This window comes from Amphiprion ocellaris, chromosome 5 (assembly GCF_022539595.1).
Source record: "Amphiprion ocellaris isolate individual 3 ecotype Okinawa chromosome 5, ASM2253959v1, whole genome shotgun sequence".
Lineage (NCBI taxonomy): Eukaryota > Metazoa > Chordata > Actinopteri > Pomacentridae > Amphiprion > Amphiprion ocellaris.
In genome coordinates, this window is record NC_072770.1 from 19,841,125 (window position 1) to 19,868,412 (window position 27,288).

General features: G+C 38.1%; 3 protein-coding genes across 4 annotated transcripts; 2 read left to right on the forward strand and 1 right to left on the reverse strand.

The window, feature by feature from the left end:
• Positions 1 to 297: 297 nt before the first annotated feature.
• On the reverse strand, positions 298 to 7,614 carry zbtb49 (zinc finger and BTB domain containing 49). 2 transcript variants are annotated; one of them, XM_023279522.3, is made up of 8 exons: positions 7,556 to 7,605; positions 7,028 to 7,213; positions 5,336 to 6,462; positions 5,190 to 5,236; positions 5,020 to 5,093; positions 4,288 to 4,370; positions 3,939 to 4,100; positions 298 to 2,397 (listed from the first exon to the last, which is right to left on the reverse strand). In XM_023279522.3, exons 2-8 carry the CDS (start codon positions 7,177 to 7,179, stop codon positions 1,673 to 1,675), a joined length of 2,370 nt encoding a protein of 789 aa, XP_023135290.2. In that variant the 5' UTR covers positions 7,180 to 7,213; positions 7,556 to 7,605; the 3' UTR covers positions 298 to 1,672. The 2 variants fall into 2 exon arrangements, with proteins under 2 accessions (XP_023135290.2, XP_023135289.2); XM_023279521.3 differs by having other exon boundaries at positions 7,028 to 7,614.
• A 211-nt stretch (positions 7,615 to 7,825) lies between these two features.
• On the forward strand, positions 7,826 to 11,245 carry lyar (Ly1 antibody reactive homolog (mouse)). The gene is made up of 8 exons (XM_023279527.3): positions 7,826 to 8,352; positions 8,462 to 8,576; positions 8,674 to 8,781; positions 9,187 to 9,267; positions 9,544 to 9,871; positions 10,498 to 10,557; positions 10,728 to 10,813; positions 10,973 to 11,245. The coding sequence occupies exons 1-8, from the start codon at positions 8,231 to 8,233 to the stop codon at positions 11,108 to 11,110; spliced, it is 1,038 nt and encodes a 345-aa protein (XP_023135295.1). The 5' UTR covers positions 7,826 to 8,230; the 3' UTR covers positions 11,111 to 11,245.
• A 3,532-nt stretch (positions 11,246 to 14,777) lies between these two features.
• tmem128 (transmembrane protein 128) lies at positions 14,778 to 20,089 on the forward strand. Its single transcript, XM_023279529.3, has 5 exons — positions 14,778 to 14,934; positions 16,124 to 16,256; positions 17,113 to 17,274; positions 18,293 to 18,401; positions 19,573 to 20,089. The coding sequence occupies exons 1-4, from the start codon at positions 14,835 to 14,837 to the stop codon at positions 18,390 to 18,392; spliced, it is 495 nt and encodes a 164-aa protein (XP_023135297.1). The 5' UTR covers positions 14,778 to 14,834; the 3' UTR covers positions 18,393 to 18,401; positions 19,573 to 20,089.
• The last annotated feature ends 7,199 nt before the right edge of the window (positions 20,090 to 27,288 follow it).

Below are 27,288 nucleotides of genomic sequence, written 5' to 3' on the forward strand. Positions count from 1 at the left end.
CAATTTATCATATTTCAACAATTATAAAGATAATTGAACAAACCTACATCAAGTAGGTCTTATATAATATCTAGTCTGAAGTTATACTTTAATAACTCATACATAGATTATAATAAGCCAATGTAAAAATCAGTCATTTAAATGTTTGTGACACATAAATGCATTCAGCTTGAGCTGAATACTTCAACTGAAATAACCACCTATTCTCTTTTCAGCACATATTGTGTAAATACAAATACACCTACACATGAAATATGATGATAAATGTTTTCTATTAAAACAAAGACATGTAATAAATACAAGAGAGTCCTTTTATTCTTATATGAATATAATACATTCAAATCTCACATTGATAGTTGAAAATAAATTGAAATTTTTACACCTTAAAGTGCAGTGCAGTATATACATTATGGGAAAAAATGTGGCTTTTTATTTAGCTGTGATGCATCTTGGGATGTTCAGAGCTGGAACTTTAAAGGGTGAATCCACACTGAACCACAGAAGACTGAAAATTGCTGCTTCTGTGTTGTTCTCTGCTGGCAATAACGTTCAAGCTTTGTGCTGTTGCTGAATAAGCCATACCTTAATCAGTGACTTCACAGCAGGTGCCCTAATGCTGCATTAAGGGAAACTCGGAAACCAGAATTCCCAATATCCAACTCATGGTAAACTGACAGTAAATACGACTTATCTACTTTAAATGAGTTTAAAGTTTATATGTCTAAAACACTAGACAATGTACCTATCGTGTACCTAAGACCTTCAGCTGCTTCAGCTAAGTGAACTACATGTCTGTTGACGAGTGTTTGCTGTTCGTAGAAAAGGAACAAACAAAACCTGGAATCCACGATGGTCTTTTCCCACTTTGTACATCAAATATGCAGAGGCTCAAAGTAATGTTGAGGTTTGACTCCCGTCTTCTGAGGAACACTGAATACAGCATAAACACCTGCTGTGATAAAACTGACTAAACTGTGGCCTGAAGAGGATCACGGGTTGAAGTCAGATATTCAAAAAAATTCACATTTAAAAAAAATGTTCATTAACATCGATGGAAATCTTCATGAGGTAAAGGAAAGAAGCGAAAGAGAATTCATGAGGACGCAGAAAAAAGACAAACGTGCTGCCAAGAGAATCCAACTGCGCTTACTGTAGGCTACACAATTATATGAAAGTTGCTGCCGTGAGGAATTGTAAGGGATGGTACAGTGTATAATGTGCTAAAGGAGATAAGAATGGAAGCTCTGAAGCACCTTTCCTTAGCATTTACAAAATGTGAGCAGCAGTGACATGGCTGCTACTGTCTTCGGGTCATGTCATTCTGTTAGGAGCTTTGCAAAGCAAATAAAAAATATTTGACCACAACCGCAGCAGAACAGTGATTTTTAACTCTATGAGAAGATGTAATCATTTCATTACTACAACTGGGAAGCGCTTACTTTAATTTGAACAAAAGCAACTCTAAACAAAAAAACACACATTTTCAGTTAAGAATAATTCATGTTATTACTATTTTAAGCTTGCTTCTTGCTACGAGCTACCAGTCCTGTGATTCAAGTCAGTTGTAACCAATCATGACCCAGGTGGTAAAACTCTAATTCAGCAACAGAGTAAACATTGGTGAGAATCCCACCCTCGACGTGGCCATGTTGATGGAAGATGGACCATTTTACTAATCCATGTCATTATCATTCTGCAGAGTTTTCATTGCCAGACCCCACAGAGTTACGCTGGAGATAAACTGTCCTTCACTGGACCTATACGGTCTACCAGACCCTGTGAGTGTGCTGCAGTGATTGTCTGTGGGGGGCAGGTAGGGCCTCCCCACCAGGCTTCTGCCCATCTCCACTGACATATTCCCATTCTCCACATATGGACCATACACAGCTTCCTGAGACAGGTGTGGTTTGGTCAGCTTCATACGGTCTGAGGTGGGTGGGGCTGCACTTCTGTCCTGGTGGCTGGATGAGAGGAGGTGAGGGGGAACCAGGGAGCGCAGCTCTGGAAGTGGAGTAGATGCTGAGCTGAGGTGCATACTGGAAGGTGGAGTCTCTATATGTGGTGCTTCTTGTGGTGATGAAGGAGTAGGTGATGAGGGTTTCTCGAACCCTGCGTGGGGCATCAGAGTGGAGAAATGCTGCTCAGTGGTGGCAGCAGGAGGTTTACTGTGGCTCACAGGTTCAGGAAATGAGGCTGCTCCTTCTGAGTCATGTGTCTGCTCAGAGTTGACGGTGGCCGGGCTGTCGACCGGAGGCCCCTTGCAGTGCATGTTGCTATGTCTCCTCAACATGGCTGACCGGGTAAAACTCTTTCCGCAGGTATTACAGACGTAGGGTTTCTCACCAGTGTGTGACCGGATGTGACGCTGCAGGTCTCCTGAGCCAATGAAACACTTCCCTATGCACAAAACATCTCGAATGTAAAACACTGTGTCTACAGCTACATACTGACTTTAAAGATATATTTCAATTTATGTAAAACAAGCTTTTACAGCCTAACAGGGTGAGCTCACAACAAACATTTTCGTGACTTTAGTTTTGTTCATTTTGACTTGTAAAAACAAGGCAATTTTAAAGTAGATGGCAATAGATGACTTTTATGGTTAAGGTTATTGAGCTTACAAGAAGAAACACTGCACCCCTCAACATTTAATAGGAATATCACTGTGTACCAAGTCTATTATTATTTCTATATTCTGTTTTTGTACTTTTAAACTGTTTATATATGTGTGTGTATGGAATGCATCATAAGAGCAGCACGTTAACAGGACAGCAGCAGCAGCTCAGGTGCTCCATCTGCGTCTACACAGGATGCCTCTTGTAGATCGCCCACATTAAGACTCACAGCCTAACACAACATCACTGTAGTTACACATGTAAAATGCTAGAAATACGCATAAAGCATAAATGTTCGACGAATGGAAGCTGTGAGGCCACCTGTGTAGATGGCTGGACTGGTTTTTAAAATAGAAACATCTGTATTCTGTCAGAAGTCCATGAGAGGGACGACTGAAAAACATGGCTGAAGCTGTTTCTGTGGGCCCTAAAGCCTAAACACCAAAACTTTACAGACTGATGTCACAGCTGTCATGCTTGAGTTTGTGAGCTCAGAAGGGTTGGAATTTCTGTAAAAAGAAAGAATCGGAAACACTATTGTGCCACCACACATTGCGTGGAAACAACACATCAGTATTAAGAAAGGGAATTTGGACTCGAATTCCATTCCCAGTTACATTTACAATTCTACAATTTCATTTACCGACACTTTTATCCAAAGTGACGTACATCTGAGAGTAGATACCACACAAGCAAGGATCTAGTGCCATAAAACAAGTTCAAGTGTGATAATAGGACCGTGGTGCCGACAGGCAGTGAGGACGTAATAGGATTTTTTAAAAATTTTTTTATTTTTTTTTACATTAGCTGCTCAGTTTCTGATTGTGACGTTACAGTGTTTATACATTTTAGCCAACTACCTAAAGCAAAGAACACCATTATAGAATTAAAAAGCCCATAGCAGAACCCTCATGCATGTTGCGGGAATGAGGCTCAAAGTCCATGAGTTTGTTAGTTTGTAGATTGAGAGTGGACCTGTGTATACACGGTGATAGAGAAATGATTTTCATATCTGATGGCAAGTAGTTACTCAAACTACTTGGGAAGCCAAATGCAAATACAGTTCTACACTGATGTTCATACTGAGTTGTTTGAGTACAAGCGAAACAAATTTCATTTGTTTTTAAAAAAGGAAAATATTCAAAAAATCTTATGCTCTAAGTACAAATTATCTAAAGCTGCAGACTGGAGGTTGATTATTGTGTGCTAAAGTTCAATTTCTTATTGCTAAAATATAACTAAAACTTCTTCTATGTCACTGCCACGATCTATAAACTCTGATTAAGAATAACATTTTATGAGACGAGAAAGGCAGCTTCTTACCACAGGTGGCACAGCTGTGTGGTTTCTCCCCAACATGCCGAGCTTTGTGCTTCAGAAGCTTTCTGTGTGTGTTGAAGGACTTTCCACACTGGTCACAGGTGAAGGTTTTGTCTGTTGCGTGAGTCCTCTTGTGCTCCTTTAGATTGCTCAAGTTGTTAAATCCTGAGCAACAGAGATGACAAAGAAAACATCTGTCATACACAAAGTGCAATTTATCACTAACGTCAGCTCAAGCTACTATTAGGCATAGGAAGAAATTCATTTAAACAATTACACAATTACAAGTTCAGAGATAGATTCATATTAACAAGGAAATAATGAAGACTACTGCTTCAGAGATGTCACATACCTCGACCACATATATCACACAGATGTGGTTTCTCCCCTGTGTGGACCACTTTGTGACGATGGACATCTCCTGATGCAGTAAAGCTGAAAAACACAGATGAACATTCAATTAAAATGCACCTATGGGAACTCCTAGGTGTGTTTACTATAGGGAAAGTACATCAGATAGTATGCCTTATTGAAACCGCCATGCTAAAATAGTAAATGATATATCTATTGTCGGGCTGCACAGTGGCGTAGTGGTTAGCACTTTCGCCTTGCAGCGAGAAGATCCCTGGTTCGCGTCCCGGCTTTCCCGGGATCTTTCTGCATGGAGTTTGCATGTTCTCCCTGTGCATGCGTGGGTTTTCTCCGGGTACTCCGGCTTCCTCCCACAGTCCAAAAATATGCTGAGGTTAATTGATTACTCTAAATTGCCCGTAGGTGTGAATGTGTGAGTGATTGTTTGTCTATATATGTAGCCCTGCGACAGACTGGCGACCTGTCCAGGGTGTCCCCTGCCTTCGCCCGAGTCAGCTGGGATAGGCTCCAGCCCCCCCCATGACCCTAGTGAGGATTAAGCGGTGTATAGATAATGGATGGATGGATATCTATTGTCATTCAATTTATCAATTACTACTGCCAATCTTTATTGTTTTAATATACAACTACAATTATGGAAAAAAATCTGTAATTATAAAAATGTTTCTAAAAATGAATATAAATGAACATGTGACACAGGCGAGGCATTTACCTTTTGCCACATAACTCACAGATGTACGGTTTCTCTCCAGAATGTCGTCGTAAATGTGTTTGTAAATTTCCAGCCTGTAAGACAACATCAACAAGACATCTCAAAGTGATCTCACGATCTAAGAATACCATTGGATATAATAAAATTTGGAATAATACACCGGTAAGTACCTGTGAAAAGTTTCTCCCACAAATGTTGCACTGAAAAGGCTTTTCACCTGCAACAGAAAATTGAGGTTTGTGTCTAAAAACATTACAATTAATCCCAGGATTTACCCTAAATGTGTGCTTACAAAGCAATTAGAAACAGGAAATACCAGTGTGTGAGCGCTTGTGCAGCTCCAAGTTGCTCGGATGTTTGAAGATCTTCCCACACACCTCACAGCAATACTGCTTGTGTCCTGTTTGCTGTGGTGGATCTGGTGCAGGCTTCAGAGTTTGGTCCTCTTGGTTAACAGGAGGAGGACTGGGAAGTTGTGCATCTGCAGCTGTCTCAGGAACCTCCTCTCTACCTGCAGTGCTGTCCTCAACAGGAGCCTCTGGAACATCAGTCTGGACTACAGACTCCCCTTGGTGGCTCTCTTTAGGACAGCTGAGGACAGGTTCAACGACTGATTCAGTGTACATCTCCTCCAGAGCCTTCTGCGACCGGAGGTAGTTATATTTCTTTAGGTACACAGCCTTCTTTGGGCGTACTGGCTTGTTGAGCATAGAATCTGTTGGGTCAGAGCTGGGGGTGTTTAAATTATCTGAGGGTGTTAAAGAGGAGACAGGATTCTTTTCCACTGCCATTGATGTGCAAGATGAGTGAGGCTGAACTGTGTTTCCTGAGTTCACAGGGGTGTTGTTGCCTCCCTGGCTCATCCCGAGCTGACATTGCTGATCCTCCACCACAACCAAAGGACCTGGGCCTTGATTTGATGCTGCACTGTTTGTCTGAATTGCACTTTGTTTGAAGTATTGCTTACTGTAGAAGTTACGGAGCTTGTATCCATGAACTAGCTGTTTTTCTACTGGCGCCTGAGAGCTGCTAGCTATGTCACAGTTTGAGCTGTTGTTAGACACAGACACTGGCAACCTTCTGTTGTTGTCCATGTCATTGCTGAAGCCAGGCCTCTGGGGTTCAGAGGCACAATGCAGGTCAACATCATGAGGAAGACTGCTCCCCAAGAGGCAGTCGTGCTCTGAACCCAGCATGCCAGGGAGAGAAAATGAAGGTATTTCCACCGGTGGAGGACAAGGCTTGAGGAAAGCATTACACATGCTCTGAACGTTTGGAACCTGCAAACACTGAGCGATGTCTAGGAGCGCTTGTACATTATCTTGGTTAATGTCAAGATGGGAGGTATACATGTAGTCCAGTATTTGGCCGATGCCACTGACATCCTGAATGACCAGATTGAACACCTCGTTCTTCTGACTGGGGGAGTTTTGGAACAAAGACCTGGAAGGATCAGTGAAAAACAGTAAGTTGCTTTGAAACAGCTCAACTAACTGATAAAAATGGAAAAATGGGACTGATGTGTTTCTACATTAGATGTTGATTCATTTAAGATGTAGGCACACATATAAGAACACTGGATAACAATAAATAAAATTAAAAAATAAAGTTAGTATAATTATAATGTTATTGTTGTTGTACTACATTGCAAAAGGAAACATGGTTTATTTCTGCAAAAGAAACACATTTTTGTTGTAGAATACACACCGGAGTGGAGGCATGACTTTTAAAATCATGAAACCATCCCAATTGCCAAATATTTGTACCCGAAAACTCTTTTAACATCCGTACCAACAATGTTTTTTAACTCTGGTTGAAATTATGCATAATTTAGAATTCCTGCTTATTGAGTGCAACTTGGAACTGAGCAAAACAGTGAAGCCTGAACGTTTTTGACAGTTAATTGCAAAGTATCTGTATGGTATAAAATCATGTTGTCAGCATAAAGATACACAGTATAACCAGACAGAGAGGAGACAAGGTCATTTATACAAAGACTTAACCGCACCTGAAATAGGAGCTGAAAGCAGCCAGGACATTTTTGTGGGCTTTGAAGCAGACACCTTTGACCACCAGCATGCAGTCACAGAGCAACCCCTGGATCCTCTGCTCCTGGAGCTGCTGAAGGAGGTAGGAGCTGTGGCTGGACAGAGTGTCCATGGTCACTCAGCTGCTCAACTTCTTCATTACAAAGCTAGCAACGGGGACACAAATCAAAAGCAACAACTATGCACACAAAGTTGTTATTCATCACTCTGGTCAGCTAGCCAACAAGGGCTGGCAACATTTTTGAAATGACAATCTTCATATGTTTAGTTCAACAACCGCGCAGAATCCAGTGTGTCTCTGCTACGAGACCACCCATGCAAAAATTGGATGAAAACTGTTACGCTAACTACAAAGCTAGGCTAACCAACTGCGGCAGTGTAACAAGTGACTCGCTGGAGCACAAAATCCCTTCAGAAAGACATTTACTTCTGATAATTAGCCCTAATTATAGTTAATTCGGTCACGGTAGCCACAAATCCACACCTACACTCAAAGATTCCACCTTTTATTTGGATGACGGGTCACTTTTCGACGGTAATAACATTACATCACTTCCTGGTACCACTTGTATTACGAGCAGCCTAAACATTAGACAGAAACATATATTCAGATACTTCAAAACAACGGCTGTGCAATATATTGTAAAGTGTCAAAATAGTGTAACTAGTTAACATGCCGGAAGTTACTATATATGTTTTGTTAGAACAAGCTTTGTACAAGGATCGTTTCCATCCTCCTCAGAACGTTTCTTTGTTTGCATTTTCCACACGGAAAACTAATAATGTAGCCACCGAGAGGTGACGTAGTCACGTGTGTTTTGAAAAGTTTCTCGGTATGGAACAGAAAACGAGAATATTATGCATTCCAATGCGAATTTGAAGCAAAGCGAATTTAACCTGGCAGCAGACGGCATTTAAACGCTTCGATAAATCTTCTCCTGCCAGCTTTATTCAGAACATTTTTCTGGCTTTGGTTACGGTTAGGCTACGATCCTTTAGCTAACTTTAGCTTGTATCAGCGCTGCAGACGGTCGGCTCCCGCTTTTATCAAAGGATTATACCGATTTCAGCGTATCCGTTGGTTTCGGTTACGCGTGTAACTTACAGATTCAGTGAAGTTACAGTTTTCGTTTCAGTCCAACCAAGTAGATAACTCGTTAAGAATGGTTTTCTTCACATGCAACGCGTGTGGTGAGTCGTTGAAAAAAGCCCAGGTTGATAAACACGTGAACATGTGCCGGGGATGCCAGGTCCTGTCCTGTATCGACTGTGGAAAAGACTTCTGGTAAGTACTGACCGAATTTTCTCCTTTTCTGATCACAGAAAAAAACGTTAGCCAGATGCTACCAGCTACTTACATGTGTGTTAATGTTATTTTTGTGTATGTTGCACAGGGGCAATGACTACAGAAACCACAATAAATGTATCAGTGAAGATCAGAAGTATGGAGGCAAAGGCTACGAGGCTAAGGCTAATAAAGGGGATGTGAAACAGCAACAGTGGATTCAGGTAAACACCGAGGGAAACAGTGCCCATCCCTGTTAACATTTAGCATGTGTACGAGTCATGAAAATGCTTTTCTTTCTGTTTGTTTCTTTTCCTGAAGAGAATCAACGAAGCCATGAACAAGCCAGGAGTCAGTGCAAAGCTGAGAGATGTACTGAGACAAGTCAGTACCTATGATAACGTACCGAGAAAGAAAGCCAAGTTTCAGGTTGGTATTGCTTAAAACTATAACATTATTTAAATATATCTTTTAATACTTGATTAATCAGTTAATGGTCAACCGTTAAAATTTGTGTAATTATTTAAGTTAAAACAAAAACATGAGAATTCTCTGATTCCAGCTTCTCAAATTTGAATATTCTCTAGTTCCATTACTTCTCTGTAAAAGTAAATTGAATGTCTTTGGGTTGTGGACATTTAAGCAGAAACTTGGAGTTTTGGAGGTACAAATCAACTTTCGACACAATTTTATTTCATTTTAATTAATTGACAATGAAAAAGGAAATTTCTTGCAACCTGACCTGGCTGCAGTTTTTGGTGTGTGGTCGTTGCGGAAATCTGGATGAGTAAGCATGGACTAATCAGTTGTCATGTTTGTTTTTTTTCCCCTCAGAACTGGATGAGAAACAGTCTTAAAATAGCCAACACCAATCTACATGATGAAGTGTGGGAAATTCTTGCTGCTGCTGACAGTGTAAGTTACTCTGCTTAAGGTTATTGTTTGTCTGAGTGTTTCAAGTGAATATTAATCTTACAGCTTGGAGCAGACAAGGTTGAAGGCTAGTTATATTTTGCATTATTTGAATTTAAAGAAGAAGCCGTTTACATTGTCATTGCAGAAATACGTTTCTTTGTATGGTTTTCCCTTTGCTGTCCAGCTGCAATGAGTTTTATCAAGGTGAAAAAATAAATTAGATTCCTGTGTTTTCAATGTCTAAAGTTACTTTCTTTACCGATCCATTATCGACAGGCTCCGGAGGCCACCCAGCAGGCTCAAGCATGTAAACAGACAGAGGCAAGAGACAAAGTGGACACTAATACAACTGAAAAACAGAATGGCCACCCAGATGTTGCGACTAAGAAGCTGAACAAACGGGAGCGTAAAGAGGCACGTCGGCAAAAGAATGGGAAAGCAACAAAAGGTGCTGAAGCAGCAGCTGCACAAGAGCCAGAGGGCGACCAGGCAGGCAAAAAGGAAAAAAAGGGCAGGAAGAGAAAGGCCAACTATGAACACGCTGGAGATGGAGAGCAGTATGGGCATGATGCTGAAAGCGAGACATCTTTCAAGAAAACCAGAAGTAAGTCCAATTTTTCTGAAAGGCTACATGTCCATGACACTTTGTTCTGTAGAGGGTTGTGGGGGTCTGTTAGCATTCAGCAAGAAATGGGGTACATCATGGACAGTCCATTGTAGGGTTAACACAAAGAGACAACTATACATGCTTACACTCACACATGCAGCCTATTTTGAATCTCCAGTTAACCTGCCATGCCTGTCTTTTGACTGTGGGTAGAAGCCAGAGCAGCTGGAGAAGACCCATGCAGGCATGATGCTAATCACTGCACCACTGTCCTCTCAGAGCTAACAAGATCTGTTATTTTTTATAGTCAGCCAGTGACTTTTCTGTATGAATATATTATTATTAGCAGTGCAGGTTACTTGTGAATGCAGTTTGATACTTACGTGTGGATCTTGGTTTACAGCTTTGCAAACTTTGTCTGGTTGCTAAATGGAGGCTAATAAGATTTAGAGGAAATGTTTAGTAACAGCATCCTCCTGTGTGCATTCATGTTCATGTATTTGAATTCAGACAGTTTATGATGACATTCCATTTTCCTTCTTTTTACCTGCTTTTTTTAAGTATTGAAGTATGTGTTTTAGGATTTACTTTACTATTTAACTCTTTGATTGCACTTTTTCCAGTTGACGACTCAGAGGCTGCTGATATGTCAGAGGAGGTTGAGAATGAAGCTGTGTCCAAAGGTAAAACGGTTACTAACATAACATAGACTGATGTACATTGTTAAATATCATTGTGTTCAATGATAAATCCACCAGAGGTCAGTGCTGTGTCTTTTGTTGACATCAAGGAAACAACTTCATGATTTTTGTCAATACTGGAAGCTTAATTTATGTTTCTGATCAACTTTCAGGCAAGTTCAACTGGAAGGGAAACATCAAGGCAGTACTGAGAAAATCACCTGACCAGGAACTGTCTGTGAAGAAACTCAGAAAGAAGGTGAGGAATGGAGTGTTTTAATCTCCCTGTGCACATGAGCCAGTAGTTCTTTATTTGTCAAGCAGAGCTTGCATAGCATGCAGTTCTAATAGATATTTTCCCAAAATAAGAATCATCTTTGTTTTATCATGATGTTAAGAGGTTGTTCATCTTTTGCAGGTATTGACAGCCTACTACTCTTACACTGGTGATAGGAATTTTAAAACGGAGACAGAGGTCTTTGCCATTTTCAACAAGAAGATCAACAACAATCCCAAGTTCAGAATTTTGAAAGACAGAGTTCGACTTGTAGAGTAGACTTGTTTGTGTCACCGTTTTGGCATGTAATGCATGTTTTTCCTAGACTTTTAAAATTTCAAAGTCATTGTTGTCTGTCATGTTCCCTTTTATACAGATGACATAATCTTAAAGATTAAAAATTTTATGACTGCATTATGTGTCCTGTTCTTGCATAGTGGGCCTGGTCAGCATGACTTTTACAAATTACCTTACTGCATTTGAGTGTTGTTTAATGTATAAAATGACAATTGTGATAGATGGTTGCTCTGTTACACATTCCAAGCTCACGGTAAGGCTGGGAAATGGCACCTTATCTGTGGGATTGGATGTTAGAGTGGGGGAAGGGAAATGGGAGAGGTGCACCTGAGGTGAATTTGACTCTCACACGGGACGAAGCTAATGCACATTCCTCGGCACCCCGAACGGGGTTCACTTGGCCAGGGACACAGAAGCTCCATAGAAGCAAGATGCTTGGTGTCAGCCTCAGGTGAAGTTTTAATGCTGTCTGATTTTCCACGGCTAGAATGAGTAGTCTCTTTAACCTGTACAAACACACACACACACACACACACACACACACAGGAGGGGCTACAGGAGGAAATCTGCCCAGCTTTATGAAGCTCTGCTAATCCCAGCAGGTTTAACACTGATGCTCATTCATCACGTTGCTTACCTGTAATTGTATATTGCATACTTTGGGTTTTAGTCAAGCTGTTACTCAAGTTTGCTGGTATTAAAATGATGTTTTCTAGTCCAGTGGGGCTCAATAGCGCTTAATTCTTCAGTTTTAATCCAGATCCCACAGGATAGTCAGACTAATCCCATTTTTACTATTGGAAAAACAAATCAGATCAACATTTTATTTCTTCCATTAGATATCCCAGGATGAACTGTGTGCCCAGTAGCATGTCCTGCATTGGCATTAATAGCAGCTGTATTATCTGATCTCAACTTACTTTGGGTCAACTTACTTTGTTAAACTCAGACTATAACAAATTATTTGTATTTTCAAATAACCAAACGTTATAGACTGATACTGCTGTGTTACTATTTCAGCTTATTCATTCTAGCATAGTCACGTGGTCACTGCATTTAGCACAGGGTATAATGTCAATTTAGTCATTCTGTAGACAACATTGTGTATATCACAGAGAACTCCATTGTCTGCTGCTTCTAGTCATTGGGAGGTAGCAAAACATGACAAAGGATTTCTCCTCTTATTAACATCCTTCTAAGGGAGACATCTCAGAGAATTAGGGAGTACTGTAATCTGGTGTTTCTGCACAAGCAAGATAATATCTGTAGCATCTTATACACAAAGTGAATGAAAGTGCTTTACAGGCAAATGGGAAATATACAAGAGATGAAATGCAGCAGAACAACACTGAACAGTGTTCAATGAAGTACACACAAAAAAATGTAAAATAATTGCAACTGAAAAAACTAAAGTATCCAATATAATTGAAAAAACAATTCTCAAAATTGAGTGAATGAAAGTGCAAACCAGTTTAATAAAAGCACACGTAGTTTAGATCAGACTTTATGCAAGTAGAAATGATTAATAAATGCAGTGGACATAAGATTTGGGTCAAATCTTGGTTCCAAATAGAGCTGGTTTCAGCAGCAGGCAGCAGAATGACTAAACACAATTTGATCGTTTCTGCTTTGAACTCTGGGCTCCTCTAATAGACCAGTCCCTGCAGATCTGAGAGACTTTTCAGGCTTCAGCAAACATATCTCTGATATATTTGGGTCCATTCAGAGACAAACAGACAATAAGTACGCCCTAAGTTCAATTCTATATTTAACAAGAAGCCATTGCAGGGACCTAATAATCAGAGTAATGTTTTCTCTCTTTGTGGTGTTTGTTAGTATTCTAGTGCCAGAATTTTGAATGAGTTCTAAAAATCTAGTGGCCTTATTTGGGAGACTAATAATGAGTGCATTACAGTAGTCCACTCTAAAAGTAATAAAAGCATTAAAGAGTTGTTTAAAATCTTGCTAGGATGCATAGTTTCTGTTTTTTTTATGTTTTTAAGATGCCAGATTGAGGATTTTGTAACAGTTCTGATGTGGCTGCTGAAATTTAGATCCTCATCAATGATTACACTGAGACCCTGAGAACAAAAGAACAAGGATTTCTTATGGAAGCAAAACAACTACAAATACAACCCTGTTACCTTTAAGATTTTTCTAAAGGTGATTACATGCAGGAGCAACACATTGATCTCTTGAGAGTACTCTCAGTGCTACAAAAACATAGAAATAGCATTTAAAAATCCTACGTAATTAACAAACAAAGCAACCCCTTTTTTCAAACAAGAACTGAACATTCTAACCTTCATAAAAGTGGATGACTTTGCTGCAGGATTCTTACACTTTAGTGCAATAATTGTAATTTTGTTTAATTGCAAATTGCACACATTGCAAATACATGCAAGCTGACAAAAGTGGGTAATTGTCAGTCTTTTCCTTCTGACATACAGAATAGTGGTAGCAACCAACCATAAAGTATTCACTTTTCTTCTCTGTACAAGCCCTGTCTTTGCCTTGCAGAAAGTTTTTAATTCAGGGAGTTCAGAAGCAGAACAGCAGTATCAGCAGTGTCAGATTCTTGCCAGCGCTATGTAAAGGTATACATTCAAGATGAGCTTTGGAATACCGCCAGCTACTATGCATTCTGCAAACTTTATGAGGAATGGTAGCAAAGGTACACTCTTTTTATGCAAATTCTATCCTCAGTTACCCTAGAAGTTGTTGTTTCTTTAAATTTCCCAGGCTATTTGTCTAATTTGGTTGATCCCCTTTGTGTAAAGTTAAAAGATACTTTGCCACTTTTATTCTGTCAGTCCCACAGAGTTTGGTACCAAATAGACATTCAACCACATTTTATATTTACACCTTGTGCCCCTGTTTATTCGCACAATTACCTGTGATTGAAATTCTGTATTTGACTGCTTTTGCTACATTTTAGTACTAAGGTATGATATTCTTCTGGATGTTTCGCTCAATCACTATGTGCTCTCACATGTAGAGGTTGTTTCTCATCCACTCTTGTGTCAGGAGGCCTGTTTGACCCTGAAGTCTTGGATTGCAATGAGGCCTTATCTTGTCTCTTGACGGCCCACACAAATAGATCTGTGGAGGCCTTGGAGTACCTTGGCCTCCACAGGCCTACCTTGTTAATGGAACAGCTAGAGAAAACAGTGAGAGAATATTTTTCCCTCTACTGGGAGGGGTATGAGAGATAAACTTCCCTGTAAAATTGAGTGTGACTACTTTTGGCTCTTGTTTTTGGAGGGCAGGAGTACCATATATTGGAATAAGTAACTCTGATGGACACTTGCTCTTTTAGTTTCTGCATAATTTACATATTAATAACAAAAATACATTAAAGTATAAAATTACTGACAATATGTATTTTCTTTAATGTATGATGAGGAATAAAAATGTACGAGGACATTACTAGTTTTTTTTTTGTTTTTGCTTGACATATACTATTTTTTTTAAACATGTAATTAGAGCACATTTTGAAATAGGTTTTTAAATCTGTTAATTTGCTAATTTATGTGTCGTACATTTTGCTTTTCTGTCCGTGCTTTGACATTGGTAAAATTCTGTCAACGTAAAAAAAAAACTACAAGTGTATCTAGATTACGTCATAAAAAGGCGACTCTGTGTCAAACAGGAAGCGCCTTCTCATAACACTTTAGCGCTAATGTAAGGTAATAGCATCAACACAATGCTTAACGACAGTGAGCTTGCAACGTTGCGGAATCGATTTAAGAGAGATGCCGAGTTTCTTATGCAAACAACGACGTCGGGTGACGAAGATGAAAAGAGTAAGCTTCATAAAAATGGTGGTCGCTAACGTTATTAGCCAATTTTTAACTAGTTTTCTCACTGAGCTATGAACACCGACAGGCAACGTTACCGTTACAAACTCAATTAGCGTTAAAGCTCTGGTGTGCTTTACGTAAAACTGTGTCAAATTAATAAAAATCAGACTTATTTGACACTAATACTGCTACTAACTAGAGCAAACGTTGCTGGTAACTTTTGTCCATATGCTCGTTAGAGCTCAAACAACTTGGTGTTTTCCTTCACAAAGCCACAGTTAATTCAACTCTAAGCTAACTCTTTAAAATATAGCACAACGGTTGGAAATTGTGACTGCATCATTTTATTCTAATGCTGTCTTGTGGGCAGCCTGCACAGTGGACAATTGTCCAACTTTGAGGCCCTCACTGGCAGAAGTCCAGCAATTCTTGATTGTTTTGACTGTGAACAACCGCTGTGTCAGCTCGGCAACATAATACAGGGAAACCCTACTCCTACGCTGTTCCCAATCCAAGGGTCATGTCATTGCCAGTGTAAGCTGATAATAGTAATATAACCAAACAGTTGTTCAAGTTTTTATTAATGGCGTGTAGACATTAATACATACAATCAGTGGTCCTTCTGGCAAGATGATTTACTATAATCTTGTATGAGTTGTACAGAAGATAGACTAGCATGGCATAAGTTTGATGAAAGATGTAGTCCAGCAGCTTGTCAAGGGCGTCAAGTTCATTGTGAACTCTGCACAGAGTAGCCCAGCATGCCTGACCACTTCAGCAGCCAGCAACGGGCTCTGATACGTTTAATCAACCAGTAAATTATAGAGATTAATAGGTCTCTGAGAAGCAAGATTATCTCAAAGAAACCTATCAGTTTCACCTCAAAAGCTGCTTAAATCTGAAAGGCAGGGATTTAGCACATTCTATTAGGGCAAGACAAATCTCATATTTGGTTGTAAATTCAATGATATACTGTTACTCTGTCAGTGCCTCTTAGCCAGCATAATTTGAGTCATGCCATACAGTATTGTTGAATATTACCATAGTTTTGATAGAGATGTAAGCATCTAATGATTGGTAAAACACTTGGAGTTACAGTTTCTGAGCATTTAAAGTGTCAAGTAATAATTAAGCTTTGTACAATGAAGCATGCTCTTAAAGTAAACTCTCTTCATTTTTCATTATCTTTCAGGTCAGGAGGAAAAAGATGCCAAACCACTACCTCGCATTAACAGACACTCTGTCTTCTGGATTGTGACATCTGTAGCTGTGACCTACTATGTGGATTTCTTCCACAACATCGTGGAAAATGAAGATATCAAAAGGTGATTGATCAACACTAATTTATTACAGACCTTCATTCTCTACTTCCTATGTATTAGATTACTACTACATCATATGTTCTGTGTGGTAAAGTTGATAAAACACCATAAAGGTATCAGATCTGGATTCAATTATAGACGACCTACCTACCTTTAGAATTATGGGAAAAAATTACCCAGCTTTGCTTTCAGTATCATCTGTGACCCCCCTTGTGGAGGAATATCTGCTACTGCATGCTGTTGCTAACTTTTAATCAGTCCTGCATATCGACTTGTAGAAATTTTAGCCCATTTTTATGTACAGAACAGCTTCAGCTCAGGGATGTTGGTGGGTCCCCTCGCATGAACCGCTCCGTTCATGTTATTCTACAACATTTCAGTTGGATTAAGGTCAGCACTTTGACTTGGCCTTTCCAAAACACAAACTTTATTTTTATTTAACCATTCTTTGATAGAACAACTTGGACGACAGCTGGGATGTTGTCTTGCTGCATGACTCACTTTCAATAACTCCTGGTGAGTGTTGAAAGTGGGTCATGCCCATCCGCCCCCTCCAGAGCAGTCAACCTAGGGGAAGCACTGTTTTGGAAAAGCCTTTGTGGTCGTGAAAGGTGCTTGATCACGATTTAAAAAAAAAAAAAATATATATATAAAAGAGAGAGAAGTTTTTTTTGTTTGTTGTATTACAGTTACGATACTGACGAGACCTCTGAAACTAGGAAGCTCTGTTTTGATATGGTTCCTTCCTGTGTATTTCTAACTCAGTTTCTCGTCCATTTTCAATTCAATTCAAATAGCTTGAATAAACTGCCTTCAGCTGTTGTATAAATGATCATCATTTTTATCCCTGTTTTTCCAGCTGGTGGTTCAATGTCGGTCTGATACTTCTTGGGATCTGTTTGTCTCTGGCCATGTTTTGCATTGTGTACCTGGAGTGGTACAAAGGCATCCAGCACTACGACCAAGAGTATCCTGCTGTTCCTCCCATCACTACTGCAGCATTTATTGCAGCATCATGCAGGTAAAACTCTAAGAAAGAAACTGAACAAGTCTGTAATTGGCTCACATCACTATGATTTTAGAATAACAGATAAACTTTAGCATGTCACCGCAGAAATTACAGCAAAAGATTTATGTTTTAACTGCCCCACAAAAGATAAAGATAAATACTTTATGTTGCATCTTTAAATGTACTTATGTGAACGGCTGTATATTCTCTGGTAGCATGATGAGAGACAGAATTAGCTCATTGGCTGTCCAATAAGTAATAGCAATAAACTTTATGTAATGCTCTGCACTAGGGCTGAACATCATGAAAAAAAAAATCTGATTGTGATTTTTCTGACAGATGTTGTGATTGTGATTTGCAATATATCATAAAGTCAAGCCTCAGTTCAGCTTCAGGGTGTTAAAGATTTAACATGTTGTGTCCGATGAGTTGAAATCAAAAGCGTGAGTGTCACACCAGTGGATGACATGAATTTGTAAAACCATTAACACAACAGTCCTGGTTTAAGATAAGATAAGATAAGATAAAGTTCTTTATTTCTCCCCACTCCAGGGGAAATTTACATTGTTACAGCAGTTTTATTTACAATATATACAAGGGTGGCAAAATTTTTTAACAGAAAAAATAAAAATAAAGTTTAAAAGTGCAGAGATGTGCTGTATGAAATATATACTAAATTGTTTCAAATTGCGCTTTTGATTTGAAATCAATTATTCATTCAGCCCACCTCTGCACTTATACTGGTCACAGTTCTTTAAATAACAAGTTTAGGTGATTGTTTTAAAATGTTTTTTGTGTTTACATTTAAAACACCTACAAAAAAAGCACATCCAAGTATGTAACAGGGTTGTTGTGTACTTCTGAATTCTTCACAAATGTAGAAAAAGCACATAATGTAATTACAGTACTTGACCTGCCACTAACAGTGTGCAATGTATAGAATATTTAGTGTTTTTTGCCTTTCACATTCATCCTAGGGAGACCCTGGGTGCAATGAATTACTTCTGAACACCTCTTATGTCTTCTGCAGCTTTAACATTGCTTTGTGGCCAGTGTGGTCCTTCTTCACTCCACTGATCCTCTTCACACAGTTCATGGGCGTCGTCATGTTGATCTCTATGTGTGGATGAATGCGACAGGTGGGGATAATGTTTTAGTTTTTTTATTCATATATAAACACTTTGCTATGATAATTTTAATTTTCACAAAACTAACAACGTTATATTTGCCTTGAAATCATTGAAGATACACAGAACTGTGCAAAAGTGTTTAAAAGTAAAGTTAAGAAAACTTCTATATGGTATTAAATGTGAAGTGCAGTCTTGCTCAATATTGATTACAACTTTAATCTCAGTACTTCATACCTTTAAATAATCCCAATTTAGCCCTGCTGGTTAGTTTAGTTTTTGGAGTTTCTCCATTGCTTACGTATATTTCTTATACAGTGCTCAAGTTGCCAGCACCATTGAAAAAAACGTCACTGCATGATACTCCACCACCAAAATCAAAATACCACTACTTATCTTTTCACAGACATACATACTAGAATGGTTTACTGACATAGCATCTCCCTTTCAGCACTTACATTAAACACAGGACTCAATATTACAACATATTTAAAGTTAGCAGTGCTTGTCTTTTGAAACACACAATTTGTTGGAAGTATACTCTATACTTATATGATGAAGATATGTATGCTCTAAAGGTAGTTATACTGTAAAAATACAATTAGAATAGAAAAATTAGATTCAGTGACAGTAACGTTGTCTTGATGGTCTCTCACACTTTTAACAGGTTTACATATTCTGCTTATATTTCTATTTCTGAGAATTAATTCAATTAATTCAAACAGAAAACCCAACAACCCAAAATTGCCTTTGGATTAAATATGAGCGACGGTAGAAAGGAAAAAAAATATATAATAGGGAGGGGGGAAAAAAACTCCAACAGAACCAGGCCCAGGGAAAGCAGTCATCTGCCTCGACTGGTTGCGTGAGAGTGGGAATGAGGGGGGGGGAGGATAGAATTAGAAGAATTGGTGGTTTTAGCTGAGGCACGTCTGCAGTGAATTTAGAGATAGATAAGAGTTTCTGAACCTACATTTTAGTGTTTTGCCAAAGAAAGAACCTAAATAACAAATTTCATTGGATACTCAGCTGCTCACCCATTTCCACTCTTGCAACCACATCATCCCCCTTATTAAATAGCCTCCACTGACGCGCACACCACAGACACAGTGTAACGCTCTTGTCCTCCTCAATCTGCTCCACTGTCATCCTCTGACATCCTCCTTCTGTCTCCACTTTCTAGGACCAAGCACCAGTTCTGGAGGCGACGAGGCTTTCTCCACTTTACCTCTGAAATGCTCTCCCCAAACACATCTATGACTGCAACAAGTTCTATGTTCAAGAATTTCATCAAAGCTCACTGTTTTTAGAACTGCTTTTAATGTGACTAATTTTCTATGCTACATCCTTGTTTCAGTGTTAAAAATCTTTTGAACTTTTGAAGTATCTTTACGGATTTTGAAAAGCACTCCGTTAAAAACAAACTTGTGTTTCTTCTTGTTATTATCTGCAGTTTACCTGCTGTGCTTATCTCTAGCAAAATGTGGAGAAATACTGTGCTAGGAGATGTTCCACTATTTATAACTGCGCAAGGAAACCAACAAAGTTTTGTAATAGCTTTTATTTTTCTTTAATGGTTTGTGATGAAGAATGTAAAAAACTTCTGCTTATATTCTGTACAGTGATTTTTTTTTTCTTCAGTAAACTTTTGGAACTAACTTGAATGAATGCATAAACTTATTACCAAGCATAGAGCACAACTGTGGCTAAGCTGTTATTTTATAGGTACAGCAGTTGGACGTGAGACAAAACCTCCCCCTATTTCCAAACTCTTGACCCGACTTGATTAACAGCTCATGTGACCGAGATGACGCTTCATGAGAAGTTTTTTTCTTTCTCCTGGTCTATTATTATCAGCAATTCATTTAAATAAGGTAGGGACTCAACAATTTATGCACTGGTAAAATATCATGTAGTGCAATATCCCTGAGATAAATTGCATCTATGTGAATGTTATAATGCCGTTTCTTACAAACTGAGACAAATATTAATGCATGTATGTTCATTTTTTAATTAGTCACCAAGTGCACACAGTGAACATAAACAGTTGTACATTTGAAAAAGGTGGATCTATTTGCATTTTCCTTTTAGTTTGACTTTTGTTTGACTGTCATTCCAGCGTGTTGACAATAGTTTAAGTAGTTATAGTGAACAGCAGTGGTGGAAGAAGTAAGCTATGGAGATTTTTACTTAAGTAAAAGCAACAATGCCACAATACAGACCAATGTTCCCTGTAATTTTTCATGAGTCTGAGCAAACACACAAACTCCCTGAGCGTCCCTTGGACCACTGTGAGCAACATCAGACGTGTGCACTGTGGTCACACCAGCATCACATCCATTCAAGTTCCATGGTTCATTAAAAGAATCAAATTACAGCATTTACATTTCTGTTAAAACACTTTGTCAACAGGAGCCAGTTGAAGGCTGCAGTGATTTTAGTGACACTACAATATATAAGAGTGAAGTTATTGAATATTTGTCTCTCTTTACTGTTGCAGCGGTTTTGCAAATTGCAGACGGACCCTGTTCACTCCATAGACACCAATGTTATTCCTGTAGCTTGAAAGACAGCTACTTTTGATAAAACTGGGCTTGTAGCACATTGTCTGCCTTGCAACAATGGGAAAGAGGCACCGTTTATGTTTTGACAACCTATATCTAACGAGTTATTGATGCTGGAAGTCCGAATCTGTGAATATACATACACATAAACAACTTTTTTAAAAATCTAAATCTTATCTTAACACAGTTAATGTATTAACTTATTTTTGTGTGTATGCATGTATTTATTGATTTATTTAGTACTGTTAACATACCAGAGTTGTGAGTGATTTTTTCTTAAGATAGGCAAAGGCCATTTATTGATTACATATAGGCTCTTAAATGTTTATTAAAAACTAAAAAGCATTTTTAAAAAAAACAACTTAGGCATTTATTGAGTCACTAAAATACTGTAGAGTACAGACCACATCAGCATGATTATAAGCATCCTCTGGTAAATTAACAACCAGATACTGATGTCTCTCACCATATGGACTTCAGGAGATGACTGGGGGATGATAAACTGTGACCTACTGGTTGGATTCTCTCTGTTCTCATGTTTCTTACATGTTTGTACCCTGACAGCCGGGTCCTAATGTTTTTTGAGCAACACACCATACTATGACATTTTTACAATGATGGTTCTGCTATGGAACCAGTTTGACATGTTCAGGTGTTCTTTGTGTGAAAACTCAGAGATTTCAGGTATCAGAAGGTGGTTTTCAACTTTCTTTGTTAACTTTCTGCTTCAACTTTAAACTAAATTTCCTTCACTAAGCCAGCCCTCTGGACTTCCAGGAAGCTGTGTTCCTATTGGCTGTCCAGGTGGCTGCTTGGCGTTATCAGGAACACCTGAGCAGCTCAGTGTCTTCCTGCTTTATTTAGCTGCAGACAAACATTTCCTCTGTTTCTCTTCACCAATGAACCGGGTTTGGCTCCATTGCTTTAGTTTGTTCTTTAGGCGTTGGCTTGCAGCTTCCAGCAGTAAAATCGTCTTTAATGTGTTTCTTGGTGTGTTTTAGGGCTTTGTGCTGGATAGTTGTCTTGGTAAATGTGGTTCTTTAGCCACAGTTAGCACATGGTGCTAACGTGTGCAGTGATTAGTGGATTTGGTGCAGCTGAGTTGTGTCTTTATCCTGGCTGTAGTGAGTCTTTAGAGGTTTTTGGTCAGACACATTCTGTATTCTTGTTTGTGAACCAACGTTGGTTGTCCAGAAGGTAAGAGTTCCTGTCCTGATTCTCTGTTCTCAGAGGTTCTCTGGTAGGCTGCAGGAGACTTTAGCGTTTGGGTTGTGTTAGTTTGGTTTTTATATGGTTTCATTTGGACGACTATCTTGAGGCCCCTCCATGTGGTTTAGTGAGGTTTTCTGGAACAGTTCTACAAAGCAACCTGCAGCAGAAGAGACTTTGAGAGTTTTTAGGAAGTTCTGGAGACCAGACTTTAGAGCAGCAGAAACATTTATCAGCAGTTTGAGCAGGAGAAGGTGAGCTTCAGAGTAGAAATGAGACAGAAACCTTCTTGACCCGTGTGGTGAGGTCCTGTACCAAGAGTTTGAGCAGGTTGTGAAGAGTCTGTAGTTCTTTGGTCTGAAAGCACAAGAAGAGTCGACTCATTAAAGGAGAAAACAGGAGATAATGTTGGTTCTTCTGTTGCTCTGCAGTTTCCTTAGACTGAATATCAAGTTTATATTTTAAATGATTTACCATGTGAGCCCAAGAAGACTTCAATAAACTCCCTCCATCCCCTGGACACAACACATTTTATTACCATGTGATTTTTTTTGTTTTTTTTAATGTTTTTGAGTTTTAATCATAGTTTTAGCATAGTTTTTTCTCTTTGCTTGTTTAGTTTTGTCATCTGTGTAAAAGGTGCTAAACAAATAAAGTTGAATTGATAAACTGAATAATTGACTAACTCATGATTGTGACAAGGTTTATTTCATTTTTAAAGTTGGGGTTAAAATCTTGACAGAAAAAGAAGATTAAAGAAATAACGACATAACAAAAAGCAATTAAATCAAAGGAAAAAATTAATATAGTAAAACTTTTTAAAAGTTTTATTATTAAAAATATTTAAGAAATTTAAGATGTAATTTTCTAATTAAACATTTAATTTTTGAATTAAATGTTTTGTCTTTTTAAAGGTTTAATAATCTAATTAAATGTTTTGTATTTTTTAAATGTTTCATATTCTTCTTGTTTAATTGTATTTTTTAAATGTTTAATTGTCGAAAATATTTTATCTGTAATTTTTAATATTTGTATTTTAAAAATTTTGTTTAATTTCATAATGACATGTATTGTATCTTGTTGAATTATCTAATTCAATATTTTGTCTGTTTAATATCATTTAATTGTATTTAATGTTTAACTCTATTAAACCTTTAAAAAGACAAAACACTTAATTCAAAAATTAAATGTTTAATTACAAAATTACATCTTAAAGACAATAAAACTTCAAATAGGAATTAAATAGAAAATACAATGAAGCATTTAAAAAGAAAATTAAACATTAAAAGGTGGTAAAACATTTAAAAAGAAAAACAAAGATTTAATCGAAACATTAAATATTGGGAAAGAAAAAAAAACTCAAGCCGATGAAACATTTGAAAAAACAATTAAACATTAAAAAGACAAAACATTTGGAAATCAAATCAGATATTAGAAAAGAATAAAAGGTGAGAAAAGAGCAAAACTAAATGTTTAAGAAGAATCAAACTAAAGACAAAACATTTGAAAAGACACCAGTTAGACTTTAGAAGATCAAATTAAACAGAAGAGACAATAAAACGATCAAAAAGAGCAAAAACAGATGAAGGTCTTAAAGCGTTTTCTAGTCTGAAATGAAAACATCAAGTTGTTTCTTCAAACATTTCCTCTTTCTATGCTCTTGGTTTGATTTTGGATAGATTTACTAAGAACTCATTTCAGAAAACTGCTTTCCAGATAAAGTCTACTAGTAGTTGAAGGCATTTATCAAACTAACGTTACCTTCTGATCTCCACAAACTTTACTGTTCAGTGAAGACAATCAAAGTTTGTTGAGGATTTCTAAAAAACCCACAGGTGAAGGTCTGAGAAGAACTCAGATGGATGATCTAAATGTGAAATCAAGACTCATGGTCACAACTTTTAAGGCTTCTGTTAACCAGAAAGTTCAAACTAACAGAGAAGTACTGAGAAACTTTTAAAACTTCAGTCCTCAGACTGTCTGAAGGTTCAAACTAACAGAGAACTACTCAGGAACTTAGAAGATATCAGTCCTTGGACTGTCTGGAAGTTCAATCTAACAGAGAACTACTGTGGGACTTAGAAAATTTCAGCCCTCAGACTGTGTGAAAGCTCAGGTCCTGAGGACTCGGGAGGTCTGGAGGCTTTGGAAAGTCTTGGAACTGAGGGTTCCACCCTCCAGCACAAAGGCTGAAGCCCAACCTCCTGAGAAAAACGGTCGAGTCGAGACCTGAGTTAAAAAAAAACCCGAAAAACGATAAAAAATAGATGATAAATACGCAAAAAAAAGAAGAATTAGTATCTGAGCGAATAGCTCAGGGGGATAAGAAGAGGACTACCAAGTGGAAGGTCGCAGGTTCAAGACCCAGCAGTGGCAATTTTCTTTCTTTGTCTTTGTCAGAATTTTGGGAAAATTTAAGAAGGGTCTGGTCTTGAACCAGCGACCTGCAGCTCCACAGGCAAATCCTTAACTCACTGAGCTACAGATCAGATAAAAAGAAATAAATTCGTCGTCCCTTTGACATCGTAGTTCGTGAAGTGACCACATGGGCAGAGCCAAGGCGGAGTCTGGGTGGAGTCAGGGCGGAGAGTAGGCGGGGAGGTGGGTGGCGGCCTCCCCCCTCTACTCCCCCACCTCCCCTCACCGCCCACCACACCTTCCCCCGCCCGACGAGTTCTTCGAGTCTCCACGAGTTCTTCGAGTCTCGATGGGTTTTCCCGAGTTTCTGGAGTTTCCACGAGGTCAGAGGCAGAACAAGTTGTCATGAAGAGGTGTTGAAGTCGGCCAGGATGGAGTGACTTTTTACAGCGACTAGAAGGACGACGACTAGAAGAGCAGGTCTTTAACCACCATCCATAAAATCCATGGAGTTAACTCCAGAGAAATGAAGGGAGGTCAGCTTTTATCAACCTCCATCCACATGTTCAACTTGATATCTTTACTTTGACATTTTTAGCACCACAAACCTTTAGTATCCCACTTTATTATCATTTATTAGGACTTTCATGGAATCCACCAGCAGATTTAGTTTTTGTTGACAAACTTTATTCTTGTCATCGTGGGACTGCAGTATTTAAAACTGTTCCTTCTATTTGACCTCATGTTTATTAGTTTTAGTGGAGAAAGTTATTTTCATTGTCGATTAGTCTCTTAAAAACCAAGTAATAAATTGGATTAGTCAAGAGGTTTAAATTTCTTACTTTGTTATATTTTAAATATGACAAAAAATATAAAAATAAAGTGTTTTGAGACAATTTCACCTGTATTTGGCATTATATAAATAAAATTGAATTAAAATTGTATGTATCTTGTAATGTTGGAGTAATTCAGCCATATATGTTGGAAAACACATTTTCTTTGTCCATTAATCTGTTGATTGTTTTCTCCATTAAATCATTTCTTGTTTTGGTTTATAAAATGTCAAACCCAAATATATTCAGTTTACTGTCATAAAAACCAAAAAGATTTACATTCATGATGCAGGAATCAGGCAGTTTTTCACTTTTTATCTTAGTTTAGTCAGGAAGATAGTTGATAATGTGTGAATTGTTGCAGCTTATTAGACGTAGAAGGTTTTAATCTTTGGGGCCGAGTGTCAAAAAACATTTAGAAACCAACATCAACAAAACATTCAACAGAGATTTGAACATCATTAAAGGGAAATCCAACTTTTGCATGACAATGTCTAATTAAAGGACATTTATTTCCAATGTAAATGTGTGATATTCATCCTCTGGAGCTTTCTCTTCACATTGTCTTCCACCTGGACTGGTTTGGTCGGGAGCATGTGCAACAAACATTTGAAAAACTGCACTTTAACGTCAATGAATGACACTAAAGTTTAATCTCTACATAAATGAGACTGAGTCTGGATGTGCTGCTCTGTCATTAACTCCTAAGTTTAGGGAAAGTTCAAACAAAAGAGGACAGTTCAGATAAGACTTGAGAATGAGCTTATTTTGAACAAACATCTCAGACTTTCTAAGCTTCAGCACCTCTAGCAAGATATTTTAACAACAAGCAACTCAAGAGATCCACATGTTGGAGAGAGTTAGCTTTAGCTGAGCCAAAGAACATGTGGGACGCTAACCTAGCAAACATTTCAGACTTTTTTCTGTGAATTCTGAGAAATAATTTACTATTTAATGACAGAGCTACACATCTTAACTCAGTCTCATTAAAACAGACTCTAATTCAGTGTCATCCATCCATATTAAAGTGCAGTTACCCAAAATGTTTGTTGCATGAGCTCCAACAAAACCTGTCCAGGTAGAAGGCCACTTTGACAAACAGGAAGTGGAAGATTCCAAGCAGATTTATAGAAGGGGGAACCGGACTGTACTAAGTTTGGTCGAGTATAGTGGGGTGTTTTGTGTGTTTTTAAGGCTGATAATGATTATTAGTGAGACATTTGGAGTAGATGTTCATTTGCAGTAAATGAAAGTATTTAAAATCTTGGAGTTAAACTTAGAAGAACACAAACTCTAACAGAAAACTTTGTTGATACGTTTTTGTTTTGTTTACAGATGTTAAGTTAAAGGAGTTTTATTCATGACGTATAACCAATCAAATCACTCCAGAAGACAGAGCGAACACAGGTCGATTAAGCTTCAGAGCAAAAGGCATTTTTAAATGTATTTATTACCGTAAATCAGTAAAAAAATAAAATACTGATAATCAGTAAATCAGTCAGCCCACAATTACTACAATTCTACAATGTATGTCTCTTTCCTTTGACTTGTTATTTGTACAACATACGATGTATATGATGGTGTTTTTTCATACCAAAGGCTATACTATGATGTTTTCTAAACATCGCGCAGCTTAGAGGGAACAGTGATACAGACTTCAATGCTCAAAGTCATGCGTTTAAAATTTCAAGTAGAAGAACATGTCAATGAAGAAATCAGCCTCAGAACTAATCAAAATTGATTTTTGTCAGTGTCCTGTTCTTATGTGAATTACACAGCTAAATATGACCAATTTGTACTGTTTAACTTATCGCATTATAATTTAGTCAGTAATCTTGATCTTTTAAAATAATTTTTGAAAATGACCATGTTTTAAAGAGGACCACACTGTTACTGACTGCACTCAAACTCAATTAACTGGACTTTGTGGATGTT

Bases quoted from the DNA above. Each gene is read 5' to 3' on its own strand.
- zbtb49 (XM_023279521.3), bottom strand. From the start codon at position 7,179: ATGGACACTCTGTCCAGCCACAGCTCCTACCTCCTTCAGCAGCTCCAG. The intron at 6,463-7,027 runs GTGCGGTTAAGT...TGATCCTTCCAG, and splicing joins GCTTTCAGCTCCTATTTCAG to GTCTTTGTTCCAAAACTCCC. The intron at 4,371-5,019 runs GTAAATGCCTCG...TGTGTTTTTCAG, and splicing joins TGTGAGTTATGTGGCAAAAG to CTTTACTGCATCAGGAGATG.
- lyar (XM_023279527.3), top strand. From the start codon at position 8,231: ATGGTTTTCTTCACATGCAACGCGTGTGGTGAGTCGTTGAAAAAAGCC. The intron at 9,872-10,497 runs GTAAGTCCAATT...CACTTTTTCCAG, and splicing joins ATCTTTCAAGAAAACCAGAA to TTGACGACTCAGAGGCTGCT. The intron at 10,814-10,972 runs GTGAGGAATGGA...CATCTTTTGCAG, and splicing joins TGAAGAAACTCAGAAAGAAG to GTATTGACAGCCTACTACTC.
- tmem128 (XM_023279529.3), top strand. From the start codon at position 14,835: ATGCTTAACGACAGTGAGCTTGCAACGTTGCGGAATCGATTTAAGAGA. The intron at 14,935-16,123 runs GTAAGCTTCATA...ATTATCTTTCAG, and splicing joins GGGTGACGAAGATGAAAAGA to GTCAGGAGGAAAAAGATGCC. The intron at 17,275-18,292 runs GTAAAACTCTAA...TGTCTTCTGCAG, and splicing joins TTTATTGCAGCATCATGCAG to CTTTAACATTGCTTTGTGGC.